The sequence below is a fragment of the Mobula birostris genome, chromosome 4, assembly GCF_030028105.1.
Source record: "Mobula birostris isolate sMobBir1 chromosome 4, sMobBir1.hap1, whole genome shotgun sequence".
In the NCBI taxonomy this organism is placed as follows: Eukaryota; Metazoa; Chordata; class Chondrichthyes; order Myliobatiformes; family Myliobatidae; genus Mobula; species Mobula birostris.
In genome coordinates, this window is record NC_092373.1 from 202,096,989 (window position 1) to 202,117,994 (window position 21,006).

At 42.1% G+C, this 21,006-nt stretch overlaps 1 protein-coding gene across 7 annotated transcripts in view; it reads left to right on the forward strand.

Annotated features, from left to right (window-relative positions):
• Positions 1-21,006, forward strand: part of LOC140196877 (exocyst complex component 6B-like) — an 877,039-nt gene that overhangs the window by 77,187 nt on the left and 778,846 nt on the right. For all 7 annotated transcript variants that reach the window (XM_072256771.1, XM_072256773.1, XM_072256776.1 and 4 more), the window contains exon 5: positions 15,291-15,336. In XM_072256771.1, coding sequence (XP_072112872.1) covers positions 15,291-15,336 — 46 coding nt within the window. The remainder of the gene's footprint in view (positions 1-15,290; positions 15,337-21,006) is intronic.

A 21,006-nucleotide genomic window follows, 5' to 3' on the forward strand; every position in this document is an offset into this window, starting at 1 on the left:
TGCATTGTTTAGGGAATAATGACAAGAAAAAAAAATCTGTACATGCTCGAACAACAAGTGCTGGAAGAGCACTTCTGGGTTTTCTCGATTCGCGGTTGGTTGAATTCACGCATGCGGAACTCGCGGATAAGGAGGGCCGACTGTATTTTATTCTGTAACCAGGACCTAGCCTGTTACTTAATTAAGTCTTCCTGTAGCCACCATTATGTTATCAAAATGTAGTTTTACTAGTAACCTCATCAACTGAGAATATAAAAACTGTACCGTATTCATGTTCTGATAGATCAGCTTTGACTGGTCTCCTGGTGCATGCCAGTTTTAATAAAACACCCATTATATTGAACTCCAAATCTGTGTGATCTTTCAGTTTGCTCCTACAAAGGTAGAATGACATCTGTGACTGAAAACTTCCTATCACCCTTACATGCTGGGGATATTTGATGATACATTTAGCTTTCTTGAGGCAGAACCAATGGTGGGGAGGGAATTGCCCGTGATGTATCTAAGCCTGTTTCTGCTATTTCAAGGAGTATTTTAGACTGTTAAGATCTACAAATAGAATTAGGTCATTTGGCCTATTCAAAGTCAATGGTTCCATTTAATCTGAAAGAATGTATATAGTATACAACCTGAAATTCTTTATCTTCGCAGACATCCACAAAAACCAGAAGAGAACCCCAAAGGATGAATGACAGTAAAATATTAGAACCCCGAAGCCCCCTCAGCCCCTCCTATGCACGAGCAGCAGCAAAGCATTAGCCTTACCCGTTCCTCACCCCGACTTAATTCAGCAGAAAGCATCAGCACCCTCCACTCATCAAGCAAGCAGTAGCAAATCCCTCAAGTACAACAAAAACTAATTGTTCACCTGACAATTCGATATACCACAGGCTCTTTCACTCTCCCTAATAAAAGGTGTCACCCTTCCCACAGCGAGAGGGCAGACCAACAAAACAAAGCAACTCTGTCATTGCAATGTTAAAATCTGCCTCGTTGCTTTTATTCTGAGTTCTCAGACTCGAGGATCAGCAGCAAACATTCCCCCATCATTGAGAGAGACAATGATCAATTGCCCAACTACAGAGGCTTCCGACAGCTGATCTGCTGTTTGCGATGTACTGTTTCTCTCATGACACCTTGGTCGGTGACACTGACATTGAATCAACTTGTCGACAGGGCTGCAGGACCTCGTCCCAAAGGCGTGCATGTCTTCCAGGCTGCATCCTTGGGATATCGGAAAACGCTGGACAGTGAGCCCTGGGAGTGGAAACCATTGCCGTAAAGGATTGCAGTTTGAGTGCAGCTGTAGATCATGGACTCTGACAGAACCCCACCCACCTTAAAAAACAAAAAAGAGACATCAAAAGGATTAGGCTCATTGGATTGGAAGGACCTGTTCTGCACTGTATTTCTAAATAAAATAAATAAAATACTAAATCAATATGAATACCAAGGCTCGTACCAGATTCACCACCCTCTGGCTGAAGAAATTCGTCATCTCATTTCTGAAGGGAATAAAACCTTTTATTCTGAGGCTTTTCCTACAATCTCTTCTGTAACAAGGAGCAGGGATGTATTGTTTGAGGTGTTGTCCTTTCCATTAAGCTCCAAGTCACACTTTCAATCAGCATATTGCTACTGGTTGCTTGGATGTATAAAGTCTTGAAGAAAAATATTTCTTAGCCAACTGTTTTCCTGAAACCGCAGTACAGAACAAGCGCTCCATTGCTGCTTATGAGCCGTTAGTGTGTAAATTGACTGCAGAGCTAATCTATGTAACAAGCAGATCTGCTTTGAAGCATTTCACGATGTCTGAAGCACTTTCTGGCTTTAAAGATTGACATAGGAAGGCAAATTCTTGCAGGTTGACACAGTGGTAAAGAAGGCAAATGCAATGTTAACATTCATTTCGAGAGGACTAGAATATAAAAGCAAGGACATACTGCCGAGGCTTTATAAGACATTGGTCAGACCGTACTCGGAATATTGTGAGCAGTTTTGAGTTCCACATCGAGTGAAAATTGTGCTGGGTCTGGAGAAGATCCAAAAAGACGTTCAAAAGAATGATCCCAGGAATGGAAGACTTAACCTGTCAGGAGCATTTGATGTCTCCGGGCCTGTACTTGATGGAATGGGGGGTGGGGTGGGGTGGTAGAATCTCACTAAAACCTACTGGATAATGAAAGGCCTGGATAGAGTGGACATGGAAAGGATGTTTCCATTATTGGGAGAATCTAGGACCAGAGGGTACAGCCTCAGAATAAAAGGATGTCCTTTAATGAAAGAGAGGAGGAATTTCTTTTGCCAGAGGATGTGAATTTGTGGACGTCACTGGGTATATTTAAAGCAGAGATTGACAGGTTCTGGACAGGGTTGGGGAGAAAAGAAAATCAGCCATGAAGGAATGATGGAGCAGACTCAATGGGCCGAATGGCCTAATTTGCTCCTGTCTCTTAAGGCCTTTTCAGTGGATATCCCATGCTGGCCCCTGATTTGCCCAAACCACTATTTTAATTCCAGGGAGCTCATGGTCTAGATGTGTTTAATTCCAAATATTGTGCAGAAATCTTCGGCAGAAATGCAGTTTGCAGAACTAGTTTTTCAAACATCTAATATTTCACGCGGATGAAGATCCATCCAATTTGATTAATTTCTCAAAGACTGAATTATAGAAGTTACTGTATCCACCTCACTCAACCTGCTAATGAATGCTGAGCATTTGAGGAGTGTTGATAGAACAGACAGGGATAAAACTTCCATTGGCATCAGGGCCAGAAAACAGAGGTGACAGGTTTAAGGTATTTGCCAAAAATAACAGAAGGGAGATGGGAGTTCTCTTAAAGCAACGCACACAAAATGCTGGAGGAACTCAGCAGGTCAGGCAGCATCAATGGTATCTTTTCTGTGGTATTGTATCTCTTAGGTATTTACCAAAAAATACCTGATACGTTTCTACAGTCACCTGATACGTACCTGAAAATACCTGACGTGTTTCCATGATTTAAGGTATTTGCCAAAAAAAAAAACAGGAAGTTGGGAGTTCTCTTAGGCAGTTATGATTTGGAATCCACTGACATGTAGTGAGTCTGGGTGAGCATATGAACATAGAAATCTACAGCACATTACAGGCCCTTCAGCCGACAATGTTGTGCTGACCATATAGCCTACTCTAGAAACTGCCTAGGGTTCTGTATAACCCTACTGCATAGTTCTCTATTTTTCTAAGTTCCATGTACCAATCTAAGAGTGTCTTAAAAGACCTTATTGTATCTGTCTCCACCACCATCGCTGGCAGTGCATTCTATGCACCCACCACTCTCTGTCTGAAAAACTTATCCCTGACATTCTCCTTGTATAAACACCTTAAATCTATGCCCTGGGAAAAAGCCTCTGGCTATCCACACAATCAATGCCTTTCATCATCTTATACACTTCTATCAGGTCATCCTCCATTGCTCCAAGGAGAAAAGGCCAAGTTCACTCAACCTATTCTCATAAGGCGTGCTCTCTAGTCCATGCAACAATCTTGTAAATCTCCTCTGCGCCCTTTCTATGGTTTCCACATCCTTCCTGTAGTGAGGCGACCAGAACTGAACACAGTACTCCAAATGGGGTCTGACCAAGATCTTATATAATTGTAACATTACCTCACGGCTCTTGAACTCTGTCCCATAGTTGATGAATGCCAACACACTACACGCCTTCTTAACAACATAGTCGACCTGCGAAGCAGCTTTGAGTGTCCTATGGCCACAGACCCCAAGGTCTCTCTGATCCTCCACACTGCCAAGAGCCTTACCATTAATACTATATTCTGTCTTCAAATTTGACCTCCCAACATGAACCACTTCACGCTTATCCGGGTTGAACTCCATCTACCACTTCTCAGCCCAGTTCTGCATCCTATCGATGTCCAGCTGTAACCTCTGACAACCCTCCACTCTATCCACAACACCCCCAACCTTTGTGTCATTAGCAATCTTACTAATCCACCCTTCTACTCTTCATCCAGGTCATTTATAAAAATCGCAAAGAGGAGGGGTCCCAGAACAGATCCCTGTTGAATACCACTGGTCACTGACCTCCATGCAGAATACGAACCATCTATAGCCACCCCTTGTCTTCTGTGGGCAAGTCAATTCTGGATCCACAAAGCAAGGTCTCCTTGGATCCCATGCCTCCTTACTTAATGAATGAACCTCGCATGGGGAACCTTATCAAATGCCTTACTGAAATCCATATACATTATATCCACTGCTCTACCTTCATCAATATGTTTTGTTACATCCTCAAAGAATTCACTCAGGCTTGTAAGGCATGATGTATCCTTGACAAAGCCATGCTGATTATCCCTAATCAGATTATGTCTCTCCAAATGCTCATAAATCCTGCCTCTCAGGATCTTCTTCAACAACATGCCCACCACTGAAGTCAGACTCACTGGTCTATAATTTCCTGGGTTATCTCTGCTCCCTTTCTTGAACAAGGGAACAACATTTGCAACCCTCCTGTCCTTCGGCACTCCTCCTGTCCCTATTGGCGATGCAAAGGTCATTGCCAGAGCCTCAGCAATCTCTTCCCCTGCTTCCCACAGTAGCCTGGGTACATCTCGTCTGGTCCCAACGACTTAACTAACTTAGTGCTTTTCAAAAGCTCCAGCTCTCCATGATTGAAGAGTCAGAGAGCAGCTGAGATCATAAACACGAGAGACTCTGCAGATGCGGAAGTTTAAATCTTGTTGACGGGAGCTCAGTGAGACCCACTTTACTGCTCCCCCTCTGTGATCTCTGCTCTTTGATCGTGTGCTCACCGCGACTCTTTACCACAACGATGTGTCCAGCTTGTATTTCTTACCCTCTTCCCACCTTCCTATTCTGGTTTCTTCCTTCATCCTTTCCAGTCCTGATGAGGATTTTGGCCCAAAACTTTGGCTATTTATTCCTCTCCAAAAATGCTGCTTGACCTGCTGAATTCCTCCAACATTTTGTTGGTATTATTTCTGGGGATTATTTATTTATAATTTGGAGATACAGCATGGTAACAGGTCCTTCTAGCCCAATAAGCTAACATTGTCCTGTTACACCCATGTGAACATTTAACCTACTAACCCGTATGTCCTTAGAGTTTGGGAGGAAACCGGAACACCTGGAGGAAACTCACGCCATCACAGGGAGAACATGCAAATTCCTTACAGACAGTGGCAGAATTGAACCCAGGTTGCTGGCACTGTAGTAGCATTATCTAACCCAGGGGTTCCCAGTCTGGGGTCCACGGACCTCTCGGTTAATGGTAGGGGTCTGGGAACCCCTGGTCTAAACATGACACTACAGTGCTACCCCAACACGATGTTTGAAGGAGCTTGCTTTGAAGAACATTTAGTGGCTGCACCATTTTGTGTTACTATACGTACACTACAGCAGTGCTTTGTAGACAGAAAGAACACTGGCCTGTCCTGGGTCATGAGTGTGTGTGATAATTTTCCTTATAAGAGATGCCAAGACCAAATACCCGAGATAAACCAGGTCAATGTCAACTTGCAGCAATATTTCATCGGGAGTTTGAGGAGAATTGGTATGTCACCAAAGGTTCCAGCAAAGTTTTACAGATGTACATTGGAGAGCATTATAATTGGTTGCAGCAGCATCTGGTATGGGGGCGGGGACGGACTGGAAAAAGCTGCAGAAAGTTGCAAACTTAGCCGGCTCCCCAGCATCGAGGACATCTTCAAAAGGTGATGTCTCAAAGAGGTGACATCCATCATTAAGGACCTCCACCACCCAGGACGTGCCCTCTTCTCATTGCTGCCGTCGAGGAGGTACATGAGCCTGAAATCACACACTCAATATTTTAGGAACAGCTTCTTCCCCTCTGCCATCAGATTTCTGAATGGTCAATGAACCCATTAACACCATGAACCCATGTACACTATCAACACAGGAAGGGTCTCGCCCCGAAACGTCGACTGTATCTCTTCCTAGAATAGCTGCCTGGCCTGCTGCGTTCACCGGCAACTTTGATGTGTGTTGCTTGAATTTCCAGCATCTGCAGAATTCCTGTTGTTTGCCCATGTACACTATCTCACTCTTTTTTACTCTCTTTTTGTGCTACACACACACACACACACATATATATATATATTTAGAAACATAGAAAACCCATAGCACAATACAGGCCCTTCGGCCAACAAAGTTGTGCCAAACATGTCCTTACCTTAGAAATTATCTAGGGTTACCCATAGTCCTCTATTTTTCTGAGCTCCATCTACCTGTCTAGAAGTCTCTTAAAAGATCCTATCGTATCTGCCTCCACCACTGTCGCCGGCAGGCCATTCCACGCACTCACCACTCTCTGCGTAAAAAACTTACCCATGACATCTCCCCTGTACTTACTTCCAAGCACCTTAAAACTGTGACCTCTCGTGCTAGCCATTTCAGCCCTGGGAAAAAGCTTCTGAGTATCCACAAGATCAATGCCTGTCATCATCTTATACACCTCTGTCAGGTCACCCCTCATCCTCCATTGCTCCAAGGAAAAAAGGCTGAGTTCACTCAACCTATACTCATAAGGCATGCTCCCCAATCCAGGCAAAATCCTTGTAAATCTCCTCTGCACCCTTTCTATGGCTTCCACATCCTTCCTATAGTGAGGTGACCAGAACCGAGCACAGTACTCCAAGTAGAGTCTAAACAGGGTCCTATATAGCTGCAATGTTACTTCTCGGCTCCTAAACTCAGTCCCATGATTGAAGAAGGCCAATGCACCGTATCCCTTCTTAACCACAGAGTCTACCTGTGTAGTAGCTTTGAGTGTCCTATGGACTCGAACCCCAAGATCCCTCTGATCCTCCACACTGCCAAGGGTCTTACCATTAATACTATATTCTGTCATCATATTTGACCTACCAAAATGAACCACCTCACACTTATCTGGGTTGAACTCCATCTGCCACTTCTCAGCCCAGTTTTGCATCCTTTCAGTGTCCCGCTGTAACCTCTGACAGCCCTCCACACTATTTACAGCACCTCCAATCTTTGTGTCATCAGCAAATTTACTAACCCATCCCTCCACTTCTTCATCCAGGTCATTTATAAAAATCACAGAGAGAAGGGGTCCCAGAACAGATCCCTGAGGCACATCACTAGTGACCGACCTCCATGCAGAATGTGACCTGTCTACAACCAGTCTTTGCCTTCTGTGGGGAAGCCAGTTCTGGATCCACAAAGCAATGTCCCCTTGGATCCCATGCCCTCCTTACTGTCTCAATAAGCCTTGCATGGGGAACCTTGTCAAATGTCTTGCTGAAATCCATATACACTACATCCACTGCTCTACCTTCATCGATGTGTTTAGTCACATCCTCACAAACTTCTCATTGTAATTTACATTTCTTATATATTATGTACTGCTGCTGCAAAACAATAAGTTTCGTGACATATGCCAGTGATTTAAACCCGATTTTGGTTCTGTATAGATAAGCTGACTCACTGTAGACCACCGTTCAGAGTTGGGCAGGATGGGAGAGTCTGGCGTAATCTTTTCAACAGACCATGGAGATGCCTTGTGGGAGAGAGGACAAGATTGAAAATACTGGAACTCTAAGCTCAGTTTGATTTGTTAGAGCACATGGACGGGAGCCCTGATGTGCGTGAGTGCTGACGAGTTGAGCAGATGAAGGGTACAGGAAGGGGTGGCAAGGGGCCGGCAGGTGATCTGTCAATCGGTCCGGGTGCTGGAGAAAGTTATGAGAGCTGCTTCAACCTCCTGTTCTCGAGATGCTTAGGAACAGTGCTGAGATCTCTGAGCACTTATTTATCACTCGCCACCAACAACTTTGAGTGAGAAATGTGGTGCCAAAATTTAGTAATGATGGAATATGGTGTTTAAGTCCAAGGTTCTTTCAGAAGTTAGCAATGCACAGGGCCAGATTGAAAAGGTAGGGGTGATTCGGCCAAAGGTGGCAGGTGGGCTTGTGTTCAGCTCGCCGCTCCACAAGATTTACTCACTCTTACGCTAAACTGGGGCTGTGGCCTGCAGTTAACGGGCTCCTGAGCTGGCTGCTGCGATGAACTAGCTTCGTGACTGTGGGCTCACATTCATGAACTTGCAGCCCAGCCGAAGAGTCTTGGCCTAAAACGTCGACTCTACTCTTTTCCATAGCTGCTGCCTGGCCTGCTGGGTTCCTCCAGCACTTTGTGTGTGTTGTTTAGCTCTGACTGTTATTTGTTTACTTTTTATTGTCTGCACAAATTGTTCTCTTTTTGCACACTGAGTGTTTGAAAGTCTTTCTTACTGGGTTCTGTTGGGTTTCTTTGTTTTTGTGGCTGCCTGTAAGAAGCGTGTGTGGCGGGCTAGAGATACGTCTTTACCCAAGGAGGGTTAAGGCACTCCTTCCCTCTGCCAGCTTGTGGGTCACCCTTGGGCAAGGTGTAGCACTTGCTTAGCCACCGTTCAGGGTCCCGTGAAGCCATGGGAGCAGGTGGTGGATGGTCGTATGAGCAACTGGTGCAGATCACAGGTCCTGGTTATTGACTACTGACGCCAGGCAGACAGTCTCTGAGGAGTATTGGTAATGGCTGGGGTCACCCATCTTATCAAGACACTGCCCAGAAGAAGGCAGTGGCAAAGCACTTCCCAACAACAATCATGGTCATAGACCATGATCATCCATATCACACGACACGACACATAATGATGATGATGATGTAAGAAAATGAATTTCAAGATTGTATATATATATATATATATATACATATATATACAGAGTAGTGTACATAGTTTGATAATAAACATACTTTGAACTTGAACTTCAGTGAGTCACAACTTGTTGCTTCATGATCATTTTGTTAAGAGTTGATAGAGCAAAGCGAAGTTGAAACAGACAGAGACAGGGGATCTACTACTTGAGAAGAGAGAAAATAAGATGGTGCCCAGCATAAAACATCTATTTTAATACAGTGAGACAAATAAAATTCTGTAGATAAGTGATAACCAATTAGAAAGTACTCATTTGAATACTGAAGTACCAAGTTAACCAAAGAGAAAACACTTAATCACTTAATGCAAAACAAAGAAATTTTCAGAGCTTTCTTTATATAGCCACTGAAGGCATATTAAGCTGTTATACCTATAAGAGCTACTTAAAATACAAGCAGATAATTAATTACAAACAAGAGAAAATCTGCAGATGCTGGAATTCAAAGTAATTCACACAAAATACTGGAGGAATTTAGCAGGCCAGGTAGCATTTAAAGAAAAGAGTAAACAGTCGACATTTCGGGCCGAACCCTTCATCTGGACTGAAAAAAGAGAAGAGAAGTCAGAGTAAGAAGGGGGTGGGATGGGAGGAAGAAGTACAAGCTCCACTTTCCAATTACGACATGTCAGTTCATGGCCTTCTCTACTGTCGTGATGAGGCCACACTCAGGTCGGAGGTGGCGGAGATGGAGTGCTAAGGACAGGGACTAGCGCAGGTGCAGACACACCCAGCCCTGAGGTCATTTGATTCCAAACAATTGGTTTACTGATCATTACAGAATGTCTCTCTGATACTTCCTGCTCCCTCCTCTCTCCCTTCTCCTTTTCCTAACCATGATTCCACTCTCCCTGCCCCCTTCCTACTCAATTCACAATAAAGACCCATATCAGAATCAGGTTTATCATCACTCACATATGTCATGAACTTGTTTATTTTTGCAGCAGCAGTACAGTGCAATACATAAAATTACTATAGTACTGTGCAAAAGTCTTAAGCACCCTACTTATATGTACAGCATATGCCTAAGACTTTTGCACAGTACTGCATATCAAACATAAATTATACACAATTTTTACAAGAAAGAAAACAATTACAACAAAAAGTCAATTTTAGTGCAAACTGGTCAAAGTGGTCACAGTGTTGCTAAAATATAGTGATTGGAGTTGTGCCGGTTGGTTCAGGAACCAAATACTTGAAGATAAGTAGCTGTTCTTGAACCTGGTGGTGTGGGTCTTCTGTCCCTCCTGCCCAATGGAATCTGTAAGAAGATGGCATGCTCCAGATGGTGGAATAGTAGTTCCTCCAGCAGATTGTTACTTATTTATATTTTATACATATGGTGCCTATAGAAGTGTTCATGATCCCTTGGAAATGATCATATTTTATTGTTTTACAACGTTGAATCACAGTGGATTTAACTTGGCTTTTTGTGACGCTGATCAACAGAAAAAGACTCTTTCGTGTCAAAGTGAAAACAGATCTCTACAAAGTGATCTAAATTAATTACAAATATAAAACACAAAATAATTGATTGCATAAGTATTCACCCCCTTTAATATGACATAAAAAATCATCAGTGCTACAGCCAATTGGTTTTAGAATCCACATGATTAGTTAACTGGAGATCATCGGTGTGCAGTCAAGGTGTTTCAATTGATTGTAGTAAAAATACACCTGTATTTGGAAGGTCCAACTGCTGGAGAGTCAGCAAGAACTACACCATGAAGACAAAAGGACACTCCAAGCAACTCTGTGGAAAGGTTATTGAAAGTACACATCAGGAGCTGGGCACAAGAAAGTTTCCAAGTCATCAAATAACCCTTGGAGTACAGTTAAGTCAATCATCAAGAAATGGAAAGAATATGGCACAGCCGCAAATTTGCCTAGAGCAAGCCATCCTCAAAAACTGAATGACTGTGCAAGAAGGGAACTAGTGAGGGAGGCCACTGAGAGACCTATGAGAACTCTGGAGGAGTTACAAGCCTCAGTGGCTGAGGTGAGAGAGACTGTGCATATGATAACTGTTGCCCGGGTGCTTCATCAGTTGCAGCTTTATGGGAGAGTTGCAAAGAGAAAGCCATGGTTCAAAAAAACTCGTGTGGAATCTTGGCTAGGGTTTACCAGAAGGCACGTTGAAGACACTGAAGTCAGCTGGAAGAAAGTTCTATGGTCTGATGAAATCAAAATTGAGCTTTTTGGCCATCACACTAAATGCTGTGTTTGGCATAAGGCAAACACCACACATCATCAAAAACACAGCATCCCTATCGTGAAGTATGATGGTGGCTGCATCATGTCGTAGGAATGCTTCACTGCAGCAGGCCCTGGAAGGCTTGTGAGGGTAGAATGAATGCAGCAAAATACAAGGAATTTTTGGAGGAAAACCTGATGCAGTCTGCAAGAGAACTGTGACTTGGGAGAAGATTTGTTTTCCAGCAAGACAATGACCCCAAACATAAAACCAAAGCTACACAGGATTGGCATAAAAACAACAAAGTTAATGTCCTAAAGTGGCCAAGTCAGAGTCCAGCCCGCAATCCAATTGAGAATTTGTGGCTGTATTTGAAAAGGGCTGTTCACTCATGATCCCCATGCAATCTGACAGAGCTTGAGCAGTTTTGTAAAGAAGAATGGGAAAAATTGCAGTGTCCAGATGTGAAAAGTTAACAGAGACCTATCCACACAGACTCAAGGTTGTAATTGCTGCCAAAGGTGCATCTACTAAAGGGTGTGAATAATTATGCAATCAATTATTTTGTATTTTGTGTTTTATGTTTTGTAATTAATTCAGACCAATTTGTACTAATTTGTTTTCACTTTGGCTCGAAAGAGTCTTTTCTGTTGATCAGTGTCAAATAAGCCAAATTAAATCCACTGTGATTCAATGTTGGAAAAAGAATAAAGCATGAAAACTTCCGAGGGTGATAGGATGAATACTTTTTATAGGCACTATTTACTTCTTATTGTAATTTATAGTTATCATGTATTGCAATGTACTGCTGCCACAAAACAACAAATTTCACGACATGCCCGAGATAATAAACCTGATTCTGATTCGGCTTCTGCTCCAGGTTCAGGCATCTGCAGTCTCTAGTGTTGGCTTATTTTTAGAATGCTTTCGTTTTTGTTTTTCTATTATCCCCTCAGGTGGCCATTCTATACTTGACATGTCCTTATAGTAATTGATGCTGGGTGGAGAAACACATTGGTCTTGTATTCCTTGTATTTTTATGAACTGTATCATGTCTGTCACAACCCAAAGACAGGGTCCCCTACTTCACTGCAAATGTCAGCAGAGCTGAACATGTCATGTCAATTAAATGGTGCGCTTAAGTTCAGTTTGTGGCTACTCCTCAGAGAAAACAGGTGCAGAGGGTGGCAAGAGGTACAGATTTTATGATATAAGAGTTATAATGCATGGAAACAAGCCCTTTGGCTCAACTGGTCCATGTTAGCCAAGTTTCTCTTCTTAGCTAGTCCCATTTGCTTGTGTTTGTTTCCTACCCTTCCAATTCTTTCCAAACCATGTACCTGTCCAAGTATCTTTTCAATGATATTAACGTATCTGGCTTGACCACTTCCTCTGGCAGTTTGTTCCATATACTCACCACCTTGTGGGTGGAAAAAGTTGCCCCTAGACTTCCGAAGAAGTAGAGGGTATATGTCTAAGGTGAGAGGGGACATATTTCATAGGAGAGTGAGTGTGGTGAGAGTGTGCAATGAGTTGCCAGTGGAAGTGGTAAATGTAGGCTCAATTGCAACATTTAAGAGAAGTTTGGATAAGTACATGGATGGGAGGGATACGGGAGGAAGAAGTTCCTCCTCATGTTCCCCCTGTAAACATTTCACCTTTCACCTTTAACCTATGACCTCTAGTTCTAGTTTCTCCCAACCTCAATGGAAAAAAGCCTGCTTGCATTTACCCATCTATACCCCTCTTTTTGAACTGTTTAGTGGCATATATGAATCTGGTGTATTGCCTGATGATCTCTTGAAATCAGTATTTATAACGCCGTCAAAAATTCCTGGAACTATTGACTGCGAAAATTATAGAAAAATCAGTCTTTTGAGTCACATAATAAAGATTTTGTTGAGAATTGTTCTGAGTCGAATTAAAAACAAGCTGAGACCAGAAACTTCTAAACTGAAATATGGTTCATTGAGGACAGAGGAACTAGGAATGCAATTTTCATACTACGAATGCTTTCAGAAAGGGCAATTGAATATCAAAATGATGTCTTTTTATGTTTTATTGATTTCACTAAAGCAGTCGACAAAGTGCAACATGAAAAATTCTTTCAAATTCTCGCTAAACATTGATGGAAGAGACCAACAACTGCTTCAAAATTTATATTGGAATCAAACGGTGGTGGTAAAAATTGATGATAATATAAGCAGTTGGACTAAAATTCAGAGAGGAGTTAGACAGGGATGCGTTGCCTCAAAGGAATTATTTAATATGTATAGTGAAATGATTCTCAGAGAAATAGAAGACCTAGATGGGATAAAAATTGGAGCTGTTAACATCAACAATATAAGATATGCAGACGATACCATCCTAATAGCAAGTGCTGCAGAAAACCTACAGATCCTCCTAGACAAAGTAGTACAAACAAGTGCAGATTTTGGTCTAACCATCAACTGTAAAAAAACCAAACGTATGGTAATATCAAAACAGCAGGATACTCCCAACTGCCAATTGTACATCAGTAACCAAGAGATTGAACAAAAGACCAGCTTTAATTACCTTGGTAGTTTTATATCACAGGTTGCTAGAAGTAAAGTAGAAATAAAAAGAAGAATTGCCATTGTCAAAACCAACTTCCAAAAAATGAAACCCATTTTTACCAACAGACACATTTCTATGACAACAAGGCTTAGGCTACTAAAATGTTACATCTGGTCAATCTTGCTGTATGCTTCTGAAACACGGACTATAACACCAGAACTCCAGAGAAAACTTATAAGCAACAGGAATGTGGTTTCTTAGAAGAATGCTGAAAATATAGATAGGGTAACTAATAGACATTACTCCAACGTGCCCATACAAAAAGATCTTTAATGAGAACATTAAGTGAGAGGAAACTTAAATTCCTGGGCCATGTCATCAGAAAGGGAGAAATAGAATGCCTTACATTACAAGGCTGTATGCCTGGGAAACGCGGAAGAGGAAGGCAAAGAAGAAAATACATGGACACTGTGAAAGAACTAACAGATCTAAGTGTGCGAGATGTCATTGACGCTGCGAGGGATCGTTTGATGTGGAGTGCCATGCTCGCCCAAGCGTGTAACGCGCAAGGCACATGAGGAAGAAGAAGATACCCCTCATAATTTGGTATCCCTGAATCAAATTTTTGAGAATCAGAATCAGAATCCAGTTTAATATCACTGGCATATATTGCAAAATTTGTTGACTTTGCGGCAGCAGCACAATACAATACATGATGAATATATTAAAAAAAAGCTAAAAACCGGAAAAATTAAGAATATTTATGTATTTTAAATAGTTAAATTAAAACAAGTAGTGTAAAAACAGAATTTTTACAAAAGTAGTGAGTTAATGTTCATTGGTTCCATGTCAATTTAGAAATTGGATGACAGAGTGGATTTTCTCTGTACTCTGTATAGAACTTTTGCTGTACCCTTTCAATCTTTTCAATATCTTTCCTGTAGACTTTATTCTTAGCTCTTAGCCCATGTTACACAGACCTCGTCTTGCAAGCTTGGCTTGGGGATTCTTGGGTATAGTGATTTGAGCTTGTGTGTTCAGGCAATCAGTCGAGCAAAGACATTTAAAGAGAAATAAAAATGCAACAATTAAACCAACCATGAAAAAGCATTTTAATTATACAGTGGTAAATTTATTAGTATATTATTGTCGCATATAATGAGCTACAGTGAAATGCTTGCCACCCATGCAGATAATTTCATTATATTAGTATATTAAGGTAGTACCAAGGGAATGCAGAATAAAGAGTAACAGCTACAGACAAAGTGCAGTGCAGGCAGACAATGATGTGCAAGGCCATAAACAGGTAGATTCTGAGGTCAAGAGTCCATTTTATCATAGAAACCATAGAAACTACGGCACAGAAACAGGCCTTTTGGCCCTTCTTGGCTGTGCCGAACCATTTTCTGCCTAGTCCCACTAGTCATGTCGGGGATCATTCAATAATCTGATAACAGTGGGCTAGAAGCTGTCCTTGAGCCTGCTGGTACGTGTTTTCAGGCTTTTGTATCTCCTGCCTGATAGGAGAGGGGAGAAGAGAGGTTGTCCTGGATGAGTCGAGTGTTTGATTATATTGGCTGCTTTACCATAGCAGCGAGAAGTATTGACAGAATCCATGGCGGTGAGTCTGGTTACTGTGATGCTCTGGCCTGTGTCTACAACTCCCTATGCTTTTCTGCAGAGCAGATCATCCTAGATTCATATAGGATGATTTCTATGGCGCACCGACAAAAATTGTTGAGAATCAGCAGAGATATTTCTAAACAGTTAATGCAATGGCTGATGGTTTCTTCTTCTCTTCCACAGTTCTGGAGATGTACAGTAAATTACGGGAACAGATGAAGACTAAAAGGTAAATTACAGTCTGATCTTTGATCTTTTGTTTCCCTACTTGCTGCCTCAAATTGTTGGCTTCAAATCTGCCGCACCTTGTGTGTTTCAAGTTAACCTGTAGAGATGTACCAGGATGCTACCTGGACTAGAGAGCATGTTGAATGAGCTAAGGCTTTTCTTTTTGGAGTGAAGGAGGATAAGAGGTGTACAAGATGATAAGGGCGTTGATATAGTGGACAATCAGACATCTATTCCCAGGACAGAAATGGTCCATACAAGGAGGCATAAGTTTAAGGTTTTGGGAGCAAAGGATAGGGGGATGTCAGAGGTAGGTTTTTATTCAGAGAGTGGTGGGTGCGTGACATGTCCTGCAATGGGTGGTAGTAGAGATAGATATGTTAGGGATATTTAAGTATCTCTTAGATAGGCACAGTGAAAATCACAGTTTGGGGTGTTCCAGTGTTCAGATTTCAATTCTAGTGCCATCCTGTGAAGAGTCTCTGGTAAGTTCTCCCTGTGGAATGCAAGGGTTTTCTCCAAGTCCTCTGGTTTCCACCCACAGGCCAAAGACATACCGGGTAGGTCAATTGATCATTGTAAATTGTCCCGTTATTAGATTATGTATAATTAAGTTTGTTGGGGTTTGCTGGGCGGTGTGGCTTGAAGGGCTGGAAGGGCCTACTGTATCGCTAAATAAAAAAAATACCAGGGGGCAAAATTTTAGGGTGATTGGAGGGAAGTATAGGAGGATGTCAGAGGTAGTTTTTTCACTCAGAGAGTGGTGAGTGTATGGTACTCCCTTCCGGGGTGGTGGTTGGGGCAGATACATTAGGAACATTTTGCAGGCTCTTAGAAAGGCACATGGATGATAGAAAAATGGAGTGATATGTGGGATGGAAGGATTAGATTGAAATTGGAGTAAGTTAAAGGTTTGGTACACATCGTGGGCAGAAGGCCTTGCACTGTGTTGTACTTCTATGTTTGTTGCAGCCCAGGTTAACAATAAATGGATTGCGGAGGGAATGGAGCATTTATCCAACTGAATGAAAGTAAAAATCTTTCTGTGAACTATCTTGCAAGTTACCAGTAAAGTAGTTGTAATTGTAGGTGTGCATGCAAAGAGGTGAGAAGGAAAGTCATGAAATATCTATGGTGACCAAGGTCTTTCTGGATGTATGTAACCCAGTGGTTTATATGGTATACAACTGATGTTTTAAGATCTGAGAAATTTGTAGTTAAGGGAGAAAATTGTGTGTTGCTCAGCCATTGAAATATCCGCATTGTGTGACTGCCTGGTGGTGCAGTAGTTCAAACTCAGTAATTTAATGCTGTAAATTACAGTGATTTGTTAAACACAGAACTCAAAGCGTAATTAGCAGGAACGGCTGGGAGGTTTTCAATTACTTGTTGTATGTGGGTGTTAATGCCATTTACTCAGCTACGTATTTCTAGTGGTCCTTGAGAAGTTGGAGGTGATGTGCTGCCTTCTGCAATCACTGCAGCACACGTGCTGAAGAAAATAAAAAAAACAGGAACAGAATTAGGCCATTCGACCCATCGACTCTGCTCTGCCATTCCATCATGGCTGATTTATTATCCCTCTCGGCCCCATTCTTCTGCCTATTTCCTGTAACCTGTGATACCCTTACTATCAACCTCTGCTTTAAATATATTCGAGGATTTGGCTTCCACAGCCACCTGTGGCAATGAATTCCACAGATTCACCACTTCCTGGCTAAAGAACTTCCTCCTCATCTCTGTTCTAAAGGACCATTCTTCTGTTCTGAAGCTGTGTGCTCAGGTCCTAGACTCTCGCGCTATAGGAAATATCTTCTCCACATCCACTTTATCTATGCCTTTCAATATTTGGGAGGTTGTAGTGAGATCCCTCCTCAGCTTCTAAACCAAGGGTTCTCAAGCTGCGGTTCGCTGACCCCTCAGTTAATGGTAGAGTTCCATGGCATAAAAAAGGATTGGGAACCCCTGGTCTAAGCTCCAGTGAGTACAAGCTCAGAGCAAACAGCTGTCCTCTCCCAACATGGACACCAGTGAGTTCCAGTTCTCTGTGCAGACACCAACAGAATCAACAAACTCATTCGTAAGCCAGTGATGTTGTGGGGATGGAACTGGACTCTCTCACAGTGGTGTCTGAAAAGAGGATGCTGTCTAAGTTACATGCCATCTTGGACAATGTCTCCCATCACTACATAATGTACTGGGTGGGCACAGGAGTACATTCAGCCAGAGACTCATTCCACCGAGGTGCAACACAGAGCGTCATAGGAAGTCATTCCTGCCCGTGGCCATCAAACTTTACAACTCCTCCGGGTCAGACACCCTGAGCCAATAGGCTGGTCCTGGACTTATTTCATAATTTACATATTACTATTTAACTATTAATGGTTTTATTACTATTTATTATTTATGGTGCAACTGTAACGAAAACCAATTTTCCCCGGGATCAATAAAGTATGACTATGACTATGACTATGGAAATTCAGTAGAATTTGTCTAAAAACCCAAAAGGGGGAAAGTTTGGAAATTGCAACAAGGAAAGGGTTAAATGGTGTGCTTGCAGAACAGAGTGCAGTCACTTAGTACTGTCTTTGCTATGTGTGGAAGTTCAGTAGGGCAACAGTCAATATGATAAGACAGACAGTGTGCAGACATAGTGTAGTCATCTAGTCTGAACACGGCCCTTGAAATCCCAGCTCTCCTTTGCATAGCCTTTCTGTTCAATCCATGGAGCCAAGGTTATTAGACAGTTATTTTACTGATTCTCAAGTATTTTTGGCCTTTAACATGTTGATTTAATTTGTTATTTCCACCTGAAATATATACCATTACCACATTTGGTACTTAAATATGCAGATAATGGGATTCAGAAATGCACAGTGTTTCTATTGCATCAGTACCTGCATCCAACTAGCATAATTTCTGTATAAAATGGAATTTATTTGTTTGTACTTCAGAGTAGTGTGTGTGACAGGGGCTGCTCTGGTATCCTTGTGCACAAGTAAATAAAATGTGATTGAGGAACGAGTGCAAGATGTCAGAGTCCAATTAATCATCAATGACACTAGCATTGGAGAAGGTCCAGAGGAGGTTTACAAGAATGGTCCCGGAATGAAAGGGTTAGTGAAGGAGGATCACTTAACGTCTCTGGGCCTGTACTCGCTGGACTTTAGAAGAATGAGGGGATATCTCATTGGAACCTGTCATCTATTGAAAGGGTGAGTTAGAGTGGATGTGGAGAGGATGTTTCAGAGAATGGGGGGAATCTAGGACCATTGCTTCAGAATAGAGGCACATCCCTTTAGAACAAAGATGAGGAGGAATTTCCTTAGCTAGAGTGTGGTGAATCTGTGGAATTCATTGCCACAGACAGCTGTGGAGGTTGTCACTGCGTATATTTAAAGTGGAGGTTCACAGGTTCTTGATTAGTCACTGGTGTTAATGGGTAGAAATGTCAAATACCAGAGAACATGCTTTTAGCGTAAGGGGGGGATATTTTTTATCCAGAGAGTGGTAGGTACCTGGAAGGGGTTTTTAGAGGTAGAAGTGGAAACAGACAGTTTGGTGGAGTTTACGAGCTTTTTGACAGACACATGAATTTGAAAAAAATGGAGGGATATGGATGATATACAAGAGAAGGACATACAGTATAAATTGTCATCAAGATTGGGCTGAATGCCTTGTCCAATGCTGAAATTCTCTGTGTAGTATGTTAAATCATTCCCCTCTCACCTTTAACCAGGGGTTTCCCACCTGAGGTCCATGGACCCCTCGGTTAATGGTAAGGGTCCTTGGCATAAAATTGTTAGGGAATCCCTGCCTTAAACCTATTTCCACATTTTTGATTCCCTTTCTCTGTGAAAAAGAGTGTGTATATTCATCCAATCTCTGCCTGTGATGATTTCCTACACTTCTATAGTTCACCCCCTGACACCTCCCCCCGAATCTGCTAGGCCTACCATACTCTCCCTTGTCACTCGGGCTCTCAACTCCGGCAACCATTCTGGTAAATCAAATAGCAAACTAACTAATCCCTCTTTCCCAAAAGCCCCGTAAGATTCTCCTTTTTAAGAAATTATCATCCTTGAACCTTTCTGTTTGTCCTTGCCCTTTTCAAAGTCTAAGTATATTTATTATCAAAGTGCATACATATCACCATATACTACCTTGGGATTCATTTATTGCAGGCTTTTCCAGGAAAAGGAAGAAAAATATAATTTGTCCGTCTTTGTCTTTGTTATTTATAGTTTTCTGTTGACGGACAAATAATCTGTGTGAAAAAGAAGACAAATTGTGCAAATAATTAAGCAAGTAAATAATATCGAGAACATAAGTTGTAGAGTCCTTGAAAGTGGAAAGTTGTGAAATCAGTTCAGCGTTGAGGTGAGTGAAGTTATCCACACCAGTTCAGGAGTGTCATAAAAGCGTGAGACTCTGCTGATGCTGGAAATCCCGATCAATGCACAATAAGTGCTTGATGAACTCAGCCGGTCAGATTGATCTGTGGAAAGGAATAAACAGTCAACCTTTCAGGCCCAGAATCTTCAACAGTACTTATTCAGGAGCCGGATGTCTGGTGGTGTGGGACCTAGGGCTCCCTCCTTTAAGCAGTGCTTTGGATTGTAACTGTGTGAATTGTTAGCCAATGATCTTAAATGTTTCCTGTATTTACTGACGCACCATTACTTTTCCCCTTAGCTTTCTTTGTTGATGTGGGAGCAATCCTGGGAAGTCTCAACACCACAGCTAGCTGGTCTATTAAATCTTTTACCCTGTCAGGGGCTGAACATCCTCAGGTCTGCTATCAACGCTCAGTCTGGGATCCAGCCCTCTGTACAGGAGCCAATTCTCTTTGTCACATCATTATGTTCAGTTGAAATGCATGTTGTCCACTTCCTGGTACGAGTCTCAGAAGTTTGGCAACTTGCTCCATGGATCTGAGAAGCAGATGGTGAAAATTAATTCTTGTCACAAGCTGTGATCCACTTTGGAAACCATTTATGGCTTGAAGAGTGGGGGAAGAACAATGTATCAGCAAAAGGAAATCTGTCTTATTTCCTACAGAGAGCTAAGAAAATCGGTTATTCCTATATATTGCCATACATTTTGTCAGATACATTGACAAACATTGGACGGCATGGTAGTATAGCGATTAATATAATCTCTTTATAGTGCCAATCGGGGTTCAATTCTGTAAAGAGTATTTAAGTTCTCCCCCTGACTACGTTGGTTACCTCCGGGTGCTCCGGTTTCCCCCACATTTTAAAAAACGTGTTTTCAAAGATTCAAAGTATGTATGTGTTTATTATCGAAGTATGTATGCAGTATACAACCCTGAGACTCATCTTCACACAGACAGCCATGAAACAAAGAAAACCCTGAACCCGCTCAAAGAAAAGCATCAAACCCCCCCATGTGCAAAAAAATTGCGCTAATGTCAAAAAAAGTGACAAACACAGAATACAAAAACAAAATTGGAAGATTCCAGGCATATTCAGTTCAACTCAGTTGTAGTTCAACTTAGCACGGTGTCGTTCGTTATCTGAAGACCCAGGACTTCATCCTCCAACAGCACTGAGGGAGAGAGAAACTATTCAATTGCAAGGACCTTCCTCCGGGAGCAGCAAGTGAGAGGGAGCGAGAGATAGACACACAGACACCTTCCTTTAGCAAC